General features: G+C 39.5%; 1 protein-coding gene across 1 annotated transcript; it reads left to right on the top strand.

Annotated features, from left to right (window-relative positions):
• Positions 1-418: 418 nt before the first annotated feature.
• mau2 (MAU2 sister chromatid cohesion factor) lies at positions 419-8,729 on the top strand. Its single transcript, XM_084733014.1, has 19 exons — positions 419-712; positions 899-916; positions 1,039-1,104; positions 1,852-1,947; positions 2,043-2,137; positions 2,218-2,245; positions 2,340-2,495; positions 3,443-3,589; positions 4,025-4,115; positions 4,205-4,308; positions 4,400-4,477; positions 4,776-4,841; positions 6,229-6,319; positions 6,395-6,446; positions 6,523-6,600; positions 6,709-6,820; positions 6,934-7,024; positions 8,374-8,501; positions 8,593-8,729. The coding sequence occupies exons 1-19, from the start codon at positions 479-481 to the stop codon at positions 8,665-8,667; spliced, it is 1,806 nt and encodes a 601-aa protein (XP_084589140.1). The 5' UTR covers positions 419-478; the 3' UTR covers positions 8,668-8,729.
• Positions 8,730-20,672: the final 11,943 nt, after the last annotated feature.

Here is a 20,672-nt window from a genome sequence, read left to right as displayed (position 1 = left end):
GACATTTCATGTCAAGAAGAGGCAAGCGCTACGCGAATAACCGTTGTAAGGGACTAAAACGGTCGCTTTTATGGGAAAGTTTTATTTTGACGACGTTCCCTCCAAAATAAAAGAGGCCTTTTAGTAATTCATAATATTCCCGTGGTAAACCCCCATGTCTAGCGGGTACATGTCGAGAAATACAATTTTCGTGGTCGGTGGCTTTAAATATCTTATTAGTGTCACTGTTATGTCCCTACAAGAACCTGGATTACGCAAAAACGTGCGTTATTGTTACTCAATTTTGTTTTATTTTGAAGAAAACAGACCGGAAGTTCCCATTCATCCGGCTAGCTAGGCGCTAGTAGTCAGATCCATGCAAATGATTGTGGTACAAAACACAAGACAGGGCAGCTGTAGCTGAGGACGAATACGGCGGACTTCGGTCCAACGGGAAATTTGTATATTTTGTTGTTGTTTTGTCTTCGGCCGACTGAAGATGGCGGCGAGCACAGAGGCCCCGGAGCCCTGGTACCTAGCCCTGCTGGGCTTTGCAGAACATTTCCGCACGTCGAGTCCGCCGAAGATCCGACTGTGCGTCCACTGTCTGCAGGCAGTGTTTCAGTTCAAGCCGCCCCCCAGGGTCGAGGCCCGGACTCACCTGCAGCTGGGCTCGGTACTGTACCGACACACGAAGAACAGCGAGCTAGCCCAGACTCACCTGGAGAAAGCGGTGAGCAGCAGCTTCAGTGTTTGATAACCAGTCTGTGATCTAATTAATCACTGATAATGAGGAGTACTAGAAACATGTCCACCAGTGTGTGCTGCCTTTTCATCAGTTGCACGAGCTAAAACTGTCAAAAATCCATCTTTAGTCTGATGCTGACACTCATATTTTGCTTTTTCATTCTGTCCACAGTGGTTCATATCACAGCAAGTATCCTTTTTGTGTGTAATGATAATGAAATTGCATATTAACTAATACAAGGTGTGTTCCCTCCCTAAGCATCAATGCCCCTCTCAGATCATACATACATGTTCCTTCATGATTTATGTCAGATCTCTCAATTTGAAGATGTCAAGTTTGAAGCAGCAAGTATCCTATCAGAGTTCTACTGTCAACAGGTAAGTGCATCCAGTTATCCTGTAATAATAATAATAATAATATGGGAAAAGTAGTGTACTACTGTCCAGAATTGGCCTGTCACAGCTATATTGGCCTATACCAGTATTCATCGGTTGTTATCAAAGCTTGTATAGAGAACAGTATGTAGATTGTGTTTTATTCTTTTAGATCTACTGGCAACATTTAATGTATATTTGATCCTTTTTTAAATATTCTTTTTATTGATATTTAACAGATAACAAGTACACAAGACAAAGCCTCATCTAACCCACCACCAACCCTCTCCGACCGCCTCTTGTGCTTCTAAGAAAGTAACATTTTAAGACAATTAAACTAAACAAATAGATGATATGCAGACATTAGATAGTACACCTCTTTCAAAATGAGCCACAGTGACATTAAAAATCATATATTGCAGATAATTCAGACTATACCAGTGAAAGCTGACTGTTTGAGAGCTCTGATAACACTTTTGACAACATAGTTTTTGGTTAAACTATAAAATATCCTGCTTTCATTGCACATCTTTGTCACAAGTACATCTAAAATATTGGCTGATATACTGATATCACAACTTTTTTGCTGTTAGTGCTGTAGTGAAAACTAGTGGTTGGGAAACTTCTGCATAATAATTTTGGAATACATGTTAGGTTATAACTTAAAATGCAAGTTCTGTTGCAAATACTGCTTTTGCTTGGTTGTTTTGCTCTGTCTCAGTAACTCACCTGTAAGCCTCTATTTTAAAGAACTTGGTGGATTCTGCAAAACCAGTGTTGCGGAAGGCCATCCAGATTTCTCAGCAAACTCCCTACTGGCACTGCAGACTGCTTTTTCAGCTCGCAGTAAGAAAATATTTAGTTTTACAAGCACGTTCACATTTGTTAATTGATTTTGAAGCTTGTGTCATTTATGTGTGGAATATCGTTCTCTCTTTCAGCAACTTCACGCCCTGGAGAAGGACTTGGTGTCTGCCTGTGATCTCCTCGGAGTCGGGGCAGAGTATGCAAGAGTCATGGGCTCAGAGTACACAAGGTATCCAGATCAGATTTGTTTGCACTTTGATCTGTGGTTTGATGCTCATTATCTAAGTTTGTTCTTTTCTTTTCCCACAGAGCTCTGTTTTTATTAAGTAAAGGAATGGTAAGCTGTAATCATTTTCTACTAATTAAAGGCGCTTTACATATAATTTGTGTTGTCGTCTTACCATGCACTTCTGTAAACTCTGGTTCTGTAGCTGCTGCTGATGGAGCGGAAGCTGAGCGAGGTGCACCCTCTGCTGACGCTGTGTGGGACCATCGTAGAAAACTGGCAGGGAAACCCCATTCAGAAGGAGTCCCTCAGGGTGTTTTTCCTGGTGCTGCAGGTTACACACTACCTGGATGCTGGACAGGTACGGCTGTATCCGTAATGTCTGACTTTTGGAAAACCACTAAAAATCCCACATCAAGAGCTGCATGTAAAAATAAAATAGTTTGTGATTTGTTTGTTTTTATTTTGTATAACATTTGGAAAGGAAGACAAAAGCCCTATTTGCACATGACTAGTATTTACCTCATGCGACCTCATTGGATTTATCAATTACCCCTCACATCTGTGTTTCATGCAAGTGAAGTCTGTATTTTTCTCGAATTTACAAACACTGTCCTCTGGATATGACGTCAAAGCTGTGTGTCACATCCACATTTCAGAAGTTTTGTTCTTCAGCTGCCACATTAACAATATTGCATGTGTTAGAAGCATAAATACACATTTGCAGCTAACCATCTCTGTCATCATTGCTCATTTTAAACGTCCATAGAGCCACACAGCTGCTGCTGTTTAACGGATTATGAACCGTGATCAAATTTCATATTGGTTCGGTCGTCTGTCAACAGGAAACAGATGTTAAAAAAACCATTAAGACTCCAAATAATAGAGAAGCTGATTTGCACAGGGCTCATATCAGGACCTCTGTGTTTGGCAAAATATGGCTGGTAATTTGTGGTGGATTTTTTACATTACAAATTACAGACATGGCAGATTCACACAGGATTCAAACGACCTCTGCAATTATTACAAATCTCTAGAGGTCCCCTGGTAATATTAGTCCCAAGCAAATAGGGGTTTATTCAGTAAATAATTTTTCCCCATAATTTAACTAGTGGCAAAACTTGTTGTTGTTGAAAAAATTAATGGATTAGAATGCAAAGTATATTACCAGTGGGCAGTGTGAGGAGAGTAATGCTAACTAATGCTTTATATGCTTGTTATGCCCAGTTTTATGTTGATGGTATTAAATTATTAATAAGATGTGATGCACAAAGCAACAAATAGTCTTTCTTTATATGTTGTGTTTAGGTAAAGAGTGTGAAGCCGTGTCTGAAGCAGCTCCAGCAGTGTATCCAGACCATCTCCACTCTCCACGACGATGAGATCCTTCCCAATAATCCAGCAGCTCTCTTCCACTGGCTGCCCAAAGAGCACATGTGTGTGCTTGTGTACCTGGTGAGATTCTGTCACACAAACACTCGCAGATAGATTTATCGACCGGTTTTCATCTTGTTCAGCCGTGAAGAGAACAATTGGGGAAAGAAGAGGGGGAGTAATATAGGAGAGGACATGAGTAGACAGGAGGAGAGAAGAGGGGAGAAGAAAGGCAGGAAAAAGGAAGAGGTTGAGAGAGACTAAGAAAAGAGGAAAAAAGGGACAAGGCTTGGCACAGATAGTCAGTGTCACAAAAATGTTAGTGTTCACTGTTGATTATAATTATAAGAAAGAAAATCAGAATCGTCAGGTCAGACTGGTTAAAAAAAAAAATTTGACATCACAGTCGGCTAATAAAATTGCAATCGGTGCAACTCTAACATGCACAGGCATGAATTCTGGAATAGCATATTCTGCAGCATGATTTGCCTTGTTTGTTTGTTTAATGTCTAAAAGGTGACGGTGATGCACTCGATGCAGGCGGGCTACTTGGAGAAGGCACAGAAGTACACAGACAAAGCTCTCATGCAGCTGGAGAAGCTGAAGAGTAAGTGTGTTGGAATACGCTCACTGCTTATTTCCCCCTTCATGACGGTGACGTTGAATCAACTCTGATCCACCCGTATGTGTTCAAAGTGCTGGACAACAGTCCCATCCTGTCCACCTTCCAAGTCATCCTGCTGGAGCATATCATCATGTGTCGGCTCGTCACAGGACACAAAGCCACCGCTTTACAAGAGGTACGTCGTCCGCCGTAACGCCACTTCGCTCTGGAGGTTGTCTTGCTTTTTATGCAGTAGTTGAGGATTATGATGTCCTCTTTGTGTTCAGATTTCTCAGGTTTGTCAGCTGTGCCAGCAGTCTCCCCGGCTGTTTACAAATCACGCTGCCCAGCTTCACACTCTGCTGGTGAGTCTACAAGAAAAGAAAACAAAAAAGGAAACGCATGCTTGTGATAATAAAAATAGCACAAGATATATTAGTGAGAATAACAACATCAACCATCGCCTTCCAGCTACATTCCAGTTTTGTTTGTTGTAATACTGCACTGTGTATTCTTTAAACACGTGTTGTTGGATATTCCTCTTTTCTGCTCGTGGTTTTGTTTAAGAGAAAAAGTAGCAGCAGATCTTCTCATTGTGTACAAAAAGAATCTGTCCCAGATAATAAGAACTGTTCACATCTGTGTCCTCTTTTTCTGTGTCAGGGCCTCTACTGTATCTCTGTGAACTGCATGGATAACGCCGAGGCTCAGTTCACCGCTGCTCTACAGGTTAGTTTCATATTGCCACCGTTAAATCACAAGTTCCCTGTGAATGTGAACTCTCGCTGATTTTATATAGAGGCTTGTGCTACAAAGCAAGATCGACAAAGCCAGGCTTTCTTTTGCATAAGCTGGCTCAATAAATCCTAAAACCTCAATCAGAGATGACAGGATTGTGGTTATTATCTGTCTTTGTTAATTCAGGTTTTCTTCTTCAGGCTCTGTGTGCATTTGGATAAAAAGTGTCATTTGACTCACAAAATGGGCCGATCACATGCTGTCTACTGCAGTCAAAAGGAACAGGTTGTTCTAATGAAGAATGAAGAATATTAACAAGTTATTAGAGCAAAAAGCAACACTGTGTGCTGAAAATAAGGCAAGAGAGCAATGTTGACAAAAAATTGCTGATTGTGTAAATTTGCAAGTTAATATATTTATTTTATCACTCAACCCAATGCATCCTGTTTGATAACAGCACATTGTAGAGCTCTTAAACTTTAAAGGAGAAATCTGTCATATATTTACTGGAATAAATCATAAAATGACCACGACGTATCATCAGAGATCAGAAAACATGCAAAGTTGAAATACTCCCTGTTCTTACAACAACAATACAGCCACAGTATCCTCGTTTACAGGCCAAAATGACTGTTTGTTTATGCTCATTTCAGGTTAATTAGAGTTGAATTGAGCAATATGTTGATGGAGTCTGGCAGGCAGTAAGAGAACCAGAGAACTCCAGAGTGTGTATTTTCAGAGCAGTGGGCTTTTGTTTACAGGATAATGATCTGAGCTTTACATCGAAGGAACAGCTTTCCTGAGTCTGGGGAAAAGAATTGCATTCAGCCTGACACTGTCTCATAATGAAGGATGGAAATCACTTAAAGTTTTTCAAAGTCAAAGCCAAATCAAAATGAAATTAATTTTTCTGAATGAATATTATCTGTGATAAAAAGACTAATCAATATTCTAACCAGTGTTCAATTAGCTGCAAATCCAGTAGTGTAAAACAGACTTGGCAGCAAACCCAGGTCAGGCATAAATACATCATTTAACCTGTAGTTGCTGTGCCCACATCATTCTTTTAATTTATGGATGATATGTCCCGTGTAAAATTATCTCCACCAACTGAATGCATGTTCCTGTGGCAACGTGATGCAAACAGTTTGCGTTACGGTAACTGCACAGCTTCATTTGGTGACATCACTAACCTACAACTCAACTTGTTTTTGCGTATGTAGCATATTCCTTCAGGTGCGAATCTAGATCGCAAAATGTCTTCCAGAAAAAAAAAATATTGAAGATCGGCGCTTTTTACAGCAGATTTGAACTGTCACTTACATGACTTGATGTTGTCACGGTCTCTTTGTTTTGTTTTTTTTGTCTCTTGTGTTAGTTGACGACACACCAGGAGCTGTGGACGTTTATCGTGACCAACCTGGCCAGCGTCTACATCCGGGAAGGCAACAGACACCAAGAGGTCAGCGAGCTCCTCCTTCCTCCTGCATTTAAACATCGAAATATTTTCTTTAGTTTTGTTCTAACTTTTGTTTTTTATCCACAGCTCTACAGCCTTTTAGAGAGGATTAATCCTGATCACAACTTTCCTGTCAGGTAACTACAGATCCCACTTAACATCACGTAAGTTTGTTATATGAATTTTAAAATAATACAACTTTGACTTCCTCAGCTCTCATTGTCTACGAGCCGCAGCGTTTTACATCAGGGGGCTCCTGTCTTTCTTCCAGGGACGTTACAACGAGGCCAAGTAAGAAAACTAATTTTAATATGGGTACCGTGAAAGTTACATTCAGTCTTGATAATCTGTCGGTATAGTTGAAGCAAGGAAGCTCATCATGTAAACTTGCATCAACAGGAGATTTCTAAGGGAGACCCTGAAGATGTCTAATGCTGAGGATCTGAACAGGCTGACCGCCTGTTCGTTAGTCTTACTGGGCCACATCTTCTTTGTCCTGGGCAACCACAGGGTGAGTCTACATGTTACCACAGATCCTCTCCACTGGACCACATACAGTTTTATCTGATTCTCAGAACTGCAGATGTGATCTAAACCACTTGTCTGCTCTCATATTTTCTTCAGGAAAGTAACAACATGGTGGTTCCTGCCATGCAGCTGGCCAGCAAGATCCCAGACATGTCTGTGCAGCTCTGGTCCTCTGCTCTCCTCAAAGGTACAGCCGGCTGTCACTCATCCTTCACTCACAGTGTTAGGTTGTATGTTCATTTCCTCAAAGGGAATAGATTCAACCTAAAAATAGCATAAATGTGCTCAATATATTTAAACGCAATCTTCACATTGGTTTTTGGTTTTTCTTGTGTACCAGTGGTCAGTTTGGTTTGCTGTTGGCACAAGGTGAAATGTCAGAGTTTGCTTTAATTTGATAATAAAATTGAACTGAAACTTATTTCATTTATTTAAAAGGGCCCATCTTCAAAAGTCTTTTGGCCTTTTTCCCAGCAGGATTTTTATTTCATGGCACTTTCATGAAAAATAAATAAAAATGTCTATAAAGAAAAAGAAAGATATCTAATAAAATTGTATTGATATGAAAATTAATCATTTCATAAACCACTGGTTCATTTATATATTTAGCACAATTTATTCCTGGGATTATTCATACTTTTATGTTTTTGGTGCCGACTTTCATGAAACTTGGTGGAAAAGTGTAACACAGGCCAAAGAAGAACCCATTAAAGTTTCTAGTGGATTTGAATCCCAGGGCAGATATGCTTATTATTTTTAACTTTAGTTAACATTGTATGACAGGGCGTAAGGCCTCGGCGGAATGAATGCCATACACCTTAAAGTCCAGCAGATGGTAGTGAAGTTCAGTAGTGACAGAACAGCTAATCGTAGCAATACAAAAAATCTTTGTGTATCACATGTAGCAGTGATCCTCAGGGGCAGCTGACCCATGCAGTTGCTCAAACTTCAAACAGAAAGCAGTCGTTATGGAGCACTGAAGGGACAGTGGTTTCATGGAAGAACCAGCACAATTGTTACATAGCCACAAACAGCACTTGTTTCTCCAACTAAAGTGTGGCTATGTAAACGTAAATACACATATATCATGCGACTAATTGTACTATTACTCACATCCAAAATGCGAGTTATCTGCAATCAACAAAATCAGAGATATAAAGGAAAAATGTTCCAGCTTTGTGCTTCATGAGAAGCAGCAACGACACTGACAGTTTGCACTTGCAGATTTGCATTTCATAGAAGAGTGGACTTTTGGCCTGGGCAGATGTCTGCACTCTCTGAGTGCCCGTCAAGTTTAATGTTTAACACTTTTGGGTTCCATACAGAGGAACTCCGTGGTTATGTGGACAGTATGGTTATACAAAAGGTTATAGAGTCACCAAAATCACGGGGCATCATCATCATCAGGGATTATGAATATTCTTAAGTCAACTGCAAATGAAACATATGAGTATTTTAAGTTGGACCTGATGTTACGATCCAAAACTGCAGCTGTGGTCGTCAGTATTTATTCACAATGATCGTTCTTCCCAGCAGATCTGAACAAGGCTTGTGGAAACACCATGGACGCCCACGAGGCAGCTCAGATGCACCAGAACTTTTCCCAGCAGCTCCTGCAGGACCACATCGCAGCCTGCAGCCTCCCTGAACACAACCTCATCAGTGTGAGCATCAGTCGGTCAGCCTATGAACAGTGACTCAGTCCACCCCGTCGAGATTTGAAAATAAACTATTGTGTAATGTGTTGTATTGCAGTGGACGGACGGCCTGCCCCCGGTACAGTTTCAGCCCCAGAATGGACCGACCACCAGCCTGGCCAGCCTGCTCTGAGAACAACAGGGACAGGGAGATGGAAGAGGGCAATCGCAGGGAAAATGACGTGAAAGTACAAACTGGAAAAAAGGCGAAGCAGCTGATGAAAGGGTAAGAGGAAGAGGAAATCTGAAAGTGCGCTGTGTCATTTGGCAGGCGTCCAATCGGTGCATTCCTTCATTTATTTGGGGCACTGGGGCACAATGACTGGATTTTAACTAATTGAAGTTTTCTGGAAAGCAAAAGGTTTCATCTTTTATTACAGTGCCACACAGTGCTTTTAATAGTTTGTTCTAACAGTTCAATAACATTAAAGTAAAAGGTCAGCATTTTGAGAAATATGATTATTTGGTTTCTTGCTGAGAGTTATATGAGAGGATTGATACAGTTTTCATATACAGTAACAGTCAAAAGTTTGGACAAACGTCTCGTGTTTTTACTCTATTTTTTTTATAAGAAATGGTTCAGATTATACATCTGTGAAGATTCTCAGTCATCCAGGTCGTGGTATTCTTAAAAAAAAGGTTTGCAAAGCTGTCATCAAAGCAAAATTTGGCAACTGTAGAATTTAAAATATCAAAGAGCAAAAAGCTTTTGCACACTTGGAAGTTGACAGTTGCGTTGGAGAAATCCATATGTCAACAATATGCAAAAAGACTCTTGCACACTGTCTTCTGCACTTGCAATCAAAGATTAAATAACAGCGTTTTCATTAAATCTTTGATTGCAAGTCTAGAACTGCGGGAGTCTTTTATATTTTAGACTTTAAAAATTGCATTGTTTAAATATTTTTGCTGACTACATAATTCCATGTTTCATATTTTTTATGTCTCCAGTGTTGATCTGCAGTGTAGTAAAATAATAAAAATTGAGAAAAGACATTGAATATGAAGACATATCCAAACTTTTGATGGTACTGTGTGTTAGCTTAGCCTGGAAGACTGGAAACGGAGGGAAACAGCTAGTGTGAGTCTTGGTGAGCTTTAGAGGCACTGGTGCATGGATTTTGTTACCTTTGGACAGAGCTAGGCTACCTCTGTCCCCCGTTTCCAGTCTTAATGCTAAGCTAAGTTAGCTGGCTGCTGGCTGTAGCTTCATATTTATTGTACAGACATGAGAATTGTATCTACCTTCTCTACCAATTCACAGCAAGAGAGCAAGTAAGCATATTTCCCAAAATGTCAAACTTTTCCCATTAAAGGGACCCTGTGGAGTTTTTTGTAAACAAACAGAAGTTATGTTTGCACTCTGTGTTACTCTTCAAAACATGATGTGTTGAGTTCCTCTTAAAACACGTGCAAAGGTGATTTTTAAAGTATTTTGTACCTAGCGTCATTTACATCCATATTTAAGAGCCTGAAGTCTTCTTCTTCCCTGCCTTTGTCGGTGTATTGCAGTTTATCGTGACCTGATACCACCAACTTTTCATCGGTGGAATAGTGTGGCACCATTGGTAGGATGAGTGTGCATGTGCATCCTTGTGCACTCTCATCAGTTGTTCTAAGCTGTGACCAGTTTCCTTCATAGGGTGTCTGGGTCAAGCTGTAGAGATAGATTTAGGAGCTCAGACACTTTGGAGAAGAGCTGCTGCTCGAAAGGAGCCAGCTGAGGTGGTTCGGGCATCTTGATTAAGACGTCTCCTGGATGCCTCCATTTGGAGGTTTTCTGGGCATGCCCCACTGAAGGGGAGCCCCCAGGGTGGACCCAGAACTCACTGGAGGGATTACACATTTCATCGAGCCTGGGAACACCTCGGGATCCCCCAGGAGGAGCTGGAAGCTTCTCTGGGGAGAGGGACCTCTGGAATACCCGACTTAGAGGATAAGAGGAAGAAAAAGGATGGATGGATGGATAGAGAACCACTCATAGACAGACAGCTCCATAGCACTACTAGAGGTCAAAAACTCCACAGGGAACCTTTGTCCCACTCATTTAGCTGATCTCTTTCTTGTAAAACCAACGTGAGGGTATTTTTACTTTGGATAAAATAAAGAAGAAATGTTCAGAGAATTTCTAGCTTTTAAGATTAAATTAGTGTTAGATTTAAACTAGGGCTGAATGATTTAGAAAAAAAATAATCTAATTGCAATTATTTTGACTGTTGTTACAATTGCAATATTCGAGGGAATGATAAATTTTACATTATTATTCTTATTGTCATTGAAAAAAATATTTAAATGATTACAGTGTGATTTTTGCAGGCATCCGAACCAGACAAAGATGTCTGGTACATCTCTGCAGAATGGAAATATTTTACAATATTTACAGTGGTATTTTGACACATTTTGCCTGTAACAAATATTGCACCTGTAAATTGCAGTATGCTGTAATGTAATTCCAGATAATTTTTTTATTTTTCAGCCCTAGTTTAAATCATCCACCGGCCAAACAGAAAGTCAGATGCGACTCTTGTTGCCGTGCCTGTTGTTGTGCATGAACCCAATATGTATTATTTTCAAAGCACTGGTTGGTCTGCTCTGATACACAGTATTAGTAAGGAAACATTTGGATATATAGTATACTATATATATCTGTAATGATCTTAATGTAGTGTAGTGGTATGTTTGATGTTTACTTGGTGGTTTGGGTGAACAACTGCATATGTAGTTAATTCATTGAAGGGGAACACGTGAACATTCGTGAGATAGACGACACTTTATTTTAGCTTTACTAGAGCCTGAACCAGCTGCTTGCTTGATATCCAATAGTATTTATTAAAGTGTTGAAGGTATGGACAGTGTACTTCAAACATGTTTTGAGACTGCAATGCATCAAAAAAGAATTTTTTGGACACTGCTATTCAGTCGACTTGCTGCCTGACTGTACTTCCCTTTAGATTTTTACTGTTTCACTCTCACTGTGGTGGATGTTTATATGCTGTGCACATGTTGCTTGGAGACAAGAAACCAGTAATAATACAATAATAAGGTTGACTGTTACCTGTTTGCACAAATGCTGTTTTATGATGAAACTCATTTTTATTTTTTCCATGTAAGCGTTTTGGAAGTTGCGTTTTTTTCTCACTCCAGTTTTTTCTCATTTGTTGTTTTACTCACTTCCTCCAGATGGTGGCAGTATAAATCTGTATTTAAACCACTTATTTATTCATTGTTGTTTTTCATCATACCAGATTCATTTGTTGTTCGCCATTATTGATGATTACCATTTGATACATTATCAAATAACTGGTAGGACTTTGCATTTATTTACACTTTATCTAGTTTTATTTGGTTTTATTTAGTAAAGACATTTGTTATACAGATTTCTGTGTTCATCATGTTCATTATTTCAACATAAACTACTGAGTTTGGTCATTTGCTAAGTAATTTCTGCAATAAAAATGCAGTATGATGCAATTTATTGTGTTGGTATTTTGCAATATGTTATCAAACTGAATGTTCGATTTGTGTTTTGTCATTTTAACTGTGCTTAAGTTCAACACATCCGTCACTTTTTTATTAATAAAAATACAAAAGTAGAATGACTTGATTATTCTCTTTACATAAGGCTTTAAAGTTTGATTAAAAGCAGCCACGTGAAGCATCATGAAAGGAGAGGAGCTACAGGTGCGGATGCTCTGCGTGCAGCAGTGTGACTTGTCATCACTAATGACACTTCATATAAAATAAAACAGGGCAAACCTGCAAACTGACAACATGTTTAGCACAAAGGCATAAATGACTTTGAGTGGAAGAAGTAAAATTGGTGGTCTGGATCTGCACTCTGAAACGACGACAAAAAAAATTTAATAACAACATAATATATAAGAATAATAATGGATGCTTGAAATAGTAGAATACATCTAAAAATATGATAAACATTCATTTAAAAATGGTCAGCAAAAAATGTAAAGTGTACGTGATATATAGTTAAAGACTTAAAACTTGTAAATATACACAAAAAGTCCTTCAAGGCACTAGTTCCCAACCCGAGGGTCCCAGTGCCCACTAGGGGTCCCCAAAACTTCATGTGGGGTCACAAGGCCTTCTTGAGTTCAAGTGATGCAAGAAAACCTTCATACTGTAAATATCTTAGCATTTTATGTACGTCTGAGAAGAAAACTAAATGAATTTATTGTTGAAATTTAGATCATTGATCAAAACATAAACTTTTAAAATATCTCACAGGATAAAGGAAGTGTTTCTAAAAATACCAGGAAAACTCATCTCTAATGCAATATTCACAGGAAATAATCTGCTCAAATTTAATCCAAATCGCTGTTTTGACACAAACTTCCTGTACTTACTGTGTTCACCATTTGGGTTAATTGTACAGTTTATTAGCTGTTCTGTACTTTTATTGTTATGCACCAAATATAAATATATATAAAATATGTCACAAGGGTCATCATTTAGGGGTCCCTTAAGGAACCACTGCTTTAAGGCCAAACTTAGACTTTTATCTTGAAATTAAAATATGCCAGAGTGCAATTTTCAACCACAAGGGCTTACATTTTAATTATGGCCTGTCCTCTTTAAAAGTTCTAAGGGGTTAAAGTATTGATAACAGATTGAAAACATCAATAGAAAATGTACTGGCTGAGTAACATTCATGAGTTAGTCAAAATGCAGCTCCTGGATGTTGTTAGGATAATACGCACGCTCCATGACTGTGTCCGTACTATTTATGCTTCACAAAAGATTGTTGTGTTTGGTTAATCCCAGTTCCCAGCTTGTGACCAAAGGTGACTGGGCCGTTGCTATTTGAGCCCCGAGACTGTGGAACACTCTGCCTATTGAGATCAGACAGGACACATCATTAGTGTCTTTTAAATCCCTTCTTAAATTTTTTTTTTTTTTATGGGAAAGAGTTCATGAATATTTAAGATGTTGCTGTGTTTTATAACCCCACTCTCCTCATTTTACATTAAGACCGCGAGGGAGATGAGGATCATCAAAGGTCATCAAAGGCCTTATGTTTCAGGTCATAACCACTGGCATCCAAACCTCAGAGATTGTTGCTAGCTTTAAAAAACGTGGAGGTCAAAATGACTGTCATGTGAGTGAAAGAGAAACAGGGGAACAAATCAGAGAGCAGGACATGTTGGGTGAAAAAATGGGAGGATGTGGTGTTTGTTACAATAGTCCAAACCTCAATATCCTGAATGGAAAACAAGAAGTTTGTTGTTTGAACACAAGATACAGAAATCCATCCGGCCAAAGTCAAATATTACAGACAATTAAGGGTGACATATTTGTCTGCCTATAACACCATATTCTGCAGCAGTTATTTTAAAAATCTGCTTGCCTTCTCCGGTGAGGTGAACACATATGTAAGGTAGATAAAGTACAGCAGGGGACGAACTGTGAAGATCCTGCAGGGTTTTATACTTCAGTGAGCAGCCAGCCTGCAGAGTCCTGCCACACAGGGAGACACAAGGACACAAATGACAGTGACTGTTACGCCAGTTTGACTACACATAACTACACCAGTGTAACATGGTAACTGTGATCTATTACAGCAAGTGCACACACTTCAGAACAGGTTTAGGAAGTCTTTATAAATTCAATTAAAAACAAACTGATTGTATATTATTAGCCTTTGTGGAGGAGAAGTGGTTCTGTCATGACTGATAAGGTGGAGACAGTTACAACACGTTGCAGTCGACTCCAAGCTAAGCAGATATATCAAAAACAGAAAACACAACAGTATTTTGTCTCACACTGAAACACAGAGAGATTTAGTAGCATCTGTAACATCTGGACATTGTCTCAAGGTCTGCCTTTGTTCTACACACAAACAAACGAAACTCAATAAATGTTATTTGATAAACATTACTACAAAGTGTCCCATTTCAAATAAATATTGTGAACAATATGTTTTATGTAATCATATTTAAATGGTATGGATAATTAGCAGGCAGATGTTTGTTTAAAATATAAATATACAGTTGTTCTAGTAGAAATCGTCTCTGAGAAACAGAGAGAAATGTAAAAATTGTTGCAACTGTGCCCAGTCTCCCCTACTAAGTAACTTTCCACCACTGTCGATAATAAAATATGTAAGATTAAGATGTATTTCCTTTAATTTGTCGTTAGTCTGCTGGAGAATGGCCAACAGGATCCGAAACTACTTGAAAACTGATTAAAAAAAAAAAAATTATCTTAATTTCTAAAACTGCTAAATATGTGCACTATCTTTTGAGATAACTGAAAAGACGCTTGAAACACAAATATAAATATGCCCAACATGAGACCCGATTATGACATCATAATTGAATATGAAAGTAAACTCACGGCAGAATATTATCCGCTGTCTTGGTTCGCAAAAAAAAAAAAAAAAAACCCCCAACTCTTATTTTGAAATTTTAGACCTAATCATCTGTAATTTTCAAGTATAAACATGAGCTCGTGCAGCCCAGACCCCCTCCGAGAGCTCATCTCATCTATTTTTTTTGGTCTCTCTATAAAAATATATTTTTTAAAACAAACATAATTCATTAAATTATAACCTTCTTCTCTCCTCTTTTGTGTCCTCGTGTCCGCTGCTGCCGGGGGACATTATGTTCACCAGAGGAGGAGGGTTAGAGAGAGGAGAAAAGTTTTGGGACGCTCTAGGTGTCTTGGACGCAGCTGAAAGGAGCCATTTCCTGCCAAATAGTGAGCCCGTCTAATCGTGACTGCAGCAGCCACTTCCTGCATTGTTACAGTACTTAATGAGGATTAAGTTGAAGCTGTCATGTTGTAACGGGCGGCCATTAGGCCTCCTCCACACGGAGAGAGGAGACAGAGGAGAGAGGCAGACCTTACCACTATTTGATTTCACAGCTGATCCCTTCACCTGCACAGGACCTGCTGACTGAGTCTGTCCTGTCAAATCTGTAGAATTTGCAGTATTAAAAATGTCCCACATCAACAGTTTTAGACAATGAATAAACAAAATATTTAATCAAATAGATGAAGTGGACAAAAAAACTGGGACACCTTACAATATTATCTAGGCTGGTGCAACACTACATTTGATCCTGAGAAAATACCATAAGTATGACATGAAGACTATGACCCCGTCTCATAATCTCATTTTTATTATCAGCTCCAGATACTGTAGGTAGTAATCATTTCCAAGTGCGTTTCCATTTATTAAAAGACATGTTAAACCTCGCATTAACTAATGTTTGCAGGGTCATAGCCCCCTTTCAACCCCCACCACCTAGAAAAATGAACTCTATAAAAATAGTATTAATTATTTTGGTTTATATTTTACGTATTCAACTATTTGTTAATTATTTCTGTGAATATTTTTCTATAAAGTCAGTAATCATATTCTGGTTGGATAACAATTATTGGATAACAATTTATTTTGTCACTATGTATAAAACTGCAGACTGCAAAAACACCTCATCTCACGCTCCACTTCCAAAGACAAAGGAAAACGTATGGTGGCCGCAAAACTCATGCAAAATGTGAAAGGCCATATCTAGAGCCAGTATTTGGTTTGTCCCTTGTACAACATGGCGGCTTCCGTAGAAGACCTGCATCCTCTGTAGATATAAATGGCTCATTCTAAGGAAGTGAAAAATACAACTATAGTTCAAAAAGGGGTTGGACTTAAGATGGGTCAATTTGGTGCAGACATTTACTGTCGTTGTGAATTTTACTGTCAGCCATTTTGATGTGTTTGCGGCCTTCATCAGGATCATCATCCAACACTTTGGAGTTGTGCAAGAGACCCTCCATAATTTCCCATCCATAACTGCTTATCCTTCGGAGGGCTGCGAGGGGGCTGGAGCTGATCCCAGCTGATACTGGCAAGAAGCGGGGCACGCCCTGGACAGGTCGCCAGTTCATCAGGGCTGAGACAGTGTAGCGACAAACAACCATTCACGCTTATATTCACACCTGCGGGCAGTTTAGGGTCACCAATTTACCTTTGGGAGGAAACCCCCTCACACACGAGGAAAACGTACAAACTCCACACAGGAAGGCCCCAGCAGGCAGGTGGGTGTGAGCCAAGAACATTTTTGATGTGAAGCGACAGTGCTAACCACTGTAATATACTTATTAGAGACTGAGGTAATATCTGCTTGTCCCTGGGTCCACACAATCAGTGACAATATTTACAGAAAGATCCATCATTACCTATAAACTGTTATTTCCTCTTTGTTTGATTTTTGCTTTGGGCAGGATGATTATGAGGAGATGGCCCCTTGGTGCAGACTTGATTGCACTTATACGAGACAATCTGTGGCCTCAGGAGACCGAGTGGTAGGATGAGAGGACGGCAACAATCAGACCTGATGACACAGCATCATCTAGAGAGCTCTTTTTTTGTCATTTAAAGAACAGCAGGATAGTGCTGACAAAGCACTCAAACCGCGCCAACCCCCCCACCTGTTAGAGAATAGCAGCCCCTACCCACTTCAGTCTTTATGGATTTCTCTTAGATCACAGTATTTCAAACACATGTGTGTGTATATGTGTGTATGTGCATTTATATGGGTGTTTGTGGGTAACAGAGGATTAGTTGAGTTCACAGGGACGCTTTGAAGGTCTTGTCATGAAAGAGACAGCCAGCTGGATCCTTTATGGAAGTGATACTGCAACTTCTGACGTAGCAACCCTGCTGTCTGTGCATGTATAGATCTGACTGTAACTGCAAGCTTGGTTGACTGATCATTGGTGCAACCCTCTGCTTAATCTACTGTAAAGTGAGATGTAAACACTGTATGTTGTTAGGCCCCTACTCTGAGTTGCAACTGGGCGTTAACTGAGTGTGGATGCAGGAATGTGATTTTTCTGAGTTAATGTGGGAATTCTAGTGTTTAGGTTGATGGTTTGGATTTTTATGTGGGGTCAGGGAATCAATTGTACTGCTAGGTCCTTAAGAGGCATGTAGTAAGTATATGATGCTGAGGTTGGGATAAAGAAATTGATGTGATGCTGATGTAGGTCCCTGTTGAGAGCTTAGAGGTAAACATGAAGCTGAGGTTGCTGGTCTGGGACCAAAGTTTAAGTTTAGGTTGCCAGACTTTACATATAGAGAGAAATATGCACTGGACAGGAGCTATAGAGTATGAATGCATGTTGTGTAGTACTAGACTGCCTAATATGGCCCTATTAATCCATTAAGGAGCTCCATGGGAACAAAGTTGCTGTTGGGTCCCTATTAACTCCTCACCTCCCATCCTCAGTTTACTGTGTACATGTTATCGGTGGTAATTTGATTAAAAACAACTTTGTTGAGGAATATGTGCTGTGTACGTACCACATAAACTAAAATAATTAAAGGAACAGGTCACCCCAAAATCAAAAACACATATTCATCTTACCTCTAGTGCTATTTATCTGCCTACAAAGTATATTATTTTGCTCTGAGTTGCCAAGTTTTGGAGATTTTGGGGCTCAAAATGCCCCCAAAATACTTTTGACTATGTAGACAGAAAGTGGTTCCTACATGGAACTCACGACAAGGTCTGTGGCTAATCTTGAGTAAATGGGTTGGGATTTCTGGAATGATTTCTGATGATCTGGAAAGAGACTGTTGAGTGTTTTAAATGTTTTTTTGTTTGCTTGTTTGTTTAATTGCTTTTTGCATTTTGTGCACCTGAGGCCAAGTTCCATCCACTTCCATTATATTCAAAGATGGCAGGCATCTCTACAGTCGATATCTCCAAAACTCAGCAGCTCAGACCAAAATAATCTAGATGGATAAATAACACTTACAGGTGCACAAGAGTAAAATTGTGTGTTTTTGATTTGATTTTGAGGTGAACTGTCCCTTCAGATTTCTAAAACTAGATTCAGACACGGGGCCCCTCTGCAACACACCATTACATCATTATGGAATAATAAAGCACCCACATTAGCTTCGGTGGTGCAAATTCCCTAACAAATTTTCAGCTAATTAAATGACCAAAAACCAATTAACATGCAGTAAACTGGGGACTTCTAAGGGCCTCCTCGGGGCAGCTGAATGGACTGCCATCTATGGCTGGCTGGCACACCAGTCTTCCTTCCCAAGGTTGGAAGTAATGAATTACAACTACTCAGATTACTGCAATTTAATTGTACTTGAATATCTTTTCCGAGTCTGTAATTTTAGTCACACTTAATTATGCAATACACCAGGGATAAACAGCTTCCTTTGTTTGGGGGCCACTTTTGCAAAATTACAGGAGACTAGGGGCCACTAGTCAAAACAAACATTCATAATAACATTATTTATCAGATTAAATGAATAAACTTTAAAAGGCCCATAAATCATCTTTCTTTGAAATTCTTTATTTTTGGATTGACTGACTTATTAACTGAATTAACTCGGACTTACAGATAAATCAGAAGAATCACTGCATTTAATAACTACAAACGCCTTTTGGTAATAAATGCTTTGGTAACATTTTATACAACATTAAATATCGGTGGAACCTCTTCCATCACTGCGATCATTAAAATGTTTGAAATGATTCATAAACATAAATCATAAACATAAACTGCTCCTAACAGGGACAGAACCAACAGTATATTTAAGCTCTTTTAGTATAACAGACACATTTATAGGATTAGAAATATCTTAATTTCAGGTGAACATTTGCTTCTCTTCAGCTAATAGATATCTTTACCTGCAGAGTTCACATCTGATCCTACTGCACTTTTCACAGCCTGATTTATCCCATCATACAAAACACTTGGAAATATTGCAATTTGGTGTTTATTCTTGAAGGGGTCAGTGTCGTGTTCTTTGGTAATGATAATGAACTGTAACTTTTCCTATAAACTGTAACTTTATTCGCTCAAAGAGAACTAAAATAATCAGCCCACAATTCCTTCACCTGGCAGTTTAGAAAGGGTGACCAACAGTAGACAATCATTACTGTGTCAACCAGCTCTTAGTTCATAGACATCTACGTGCCAATGTGCCCTACATAGCAGTGACTTCTAAAGTGGCCTTGGGGTCCTCCAGGGGGTGCCAAATTAAATAAAATAATTATTATGTTAATTATTGTAAAATATTAATTATAATAATATAAAACATATAAAAATCTTATTTGCCATGCCCGTCTTTGTAATTGCCTGCCAGTCAAAACATCACTCATTACATCATAACTGTGCTGACCTGGACCAGTCGGCGACTGCCACAAAGCTGCTCTGCTCCCGAAATTTAGTGCTACCTCACACAAATGGACAAGGTTTTGAAAAGGAGAAGACCTGAAGAGCAGATGAACAGCCCAGCTGCAAAAATTCCAGAGAACACCTGGGCAAGTAAAACATGTTAAGTATGATGCAGCAAGCATAACGTATGGATTTACTGCTGCACGAAAGGATGGCTATGTGTGCCCCACATGCTTTCTCTGCTTCGAGACCTTCTCAAACGAGTGCCTAAACCGTCTAAAGTTCAGAATCACTTGAAAGAGAGGCACTCAGCAGAGGCCAAAAAAACAGCTGACTGGGTTTTTAAAGACATCTCGCAAAATGCTCATGCTATTTGGGGACCTTGGCAGGGAAAAGTTTGAGAGCCCCCTCTATATAGGCATAGTACACCTCTAACTAGTCCATTATTAGAGATTTAGCCATTATTAGGACCTCATATCGCCTTTGTTTCCAGCCCATGACAGTCTGATCACTTCCTTATGCGGCCCCTCCTTGAAAAAATAATTGCCTGCCTGAGTTCTCTATGTTGCATGTTTCTTTATTCTTGTATTTTTTGTATAAACAGATCCACTGTGTGCATCATACAGGCAATAAAGTGATTTTGAGTCCTGACCTGAGAGGCTGCTGGTGTACATCTCTACTGTTTGTTAGGAGGCTGTCAAGATGCCTGTGTGTGTTTTGGAGGAAGTGAGTGATGCTTTCTGTTATTACTGGTTCTTATTATGGCATTGTGTGCACGTCTCTGTGTGTGTGTGTATGTGTGTAAGTGAGTGAGTGTGTGTTGGAAGGGATCTCTGTACTTGCTGGTACAGTCATGGGTCACCCCGAGGAGCCCGGGGGCCCCTGACTCTGGCTGTCCTGCTTTGGCCCTTGGTGGTCAGTGGCTTACATGATGTGATCCGGTCGCCCTGGTATGCCGAGGTGCGCATGCCCACT

This window comes from Lutjanus erythropterus, chromosome 12 (assembly GCF_056507025.1).
Source record: "Lutjanus erythropterus isolate fLutEry1 chromosome 12, fLutEry1.hap2, whole genome shotgun sequence".
Classification (NCBI taxonomy): Eukaryota; Metazoa; Chordata; class Actinopteri; order Lutjaniformes; family Lutjanidae; genus Lutjanus; species Lutjanus erythropterus.
This window is presented reverse-complemented; position numbering and strand designations above follow the sequence as displayed.

Excerpts from the sequence above, each read along its gene's own strand:
- mau2 (XM_084733014.1), top strand. The coding sequence starts at position 479 with ATGGCGGCGAGCACAGAGGCCCCGGAGCCCTGGTACCTAGCCCTGCTG. Across the intron at positions 4,116-4,204 it reads GCAGCTGGAGAAGCTGAAGA|TGCTGGACAACAGTCCCATC; the intron begins GTAAGTGTGTTG and ends ATGTGTTCAAAG. Across the intron at positions 4,842-6,228 it reads AGTTCACCGCTGCTCTACAG|TTGACGACACACCAGGAGCT; the intron begins GTTAGTTTCATA and ends CTCTTGTGTTAG.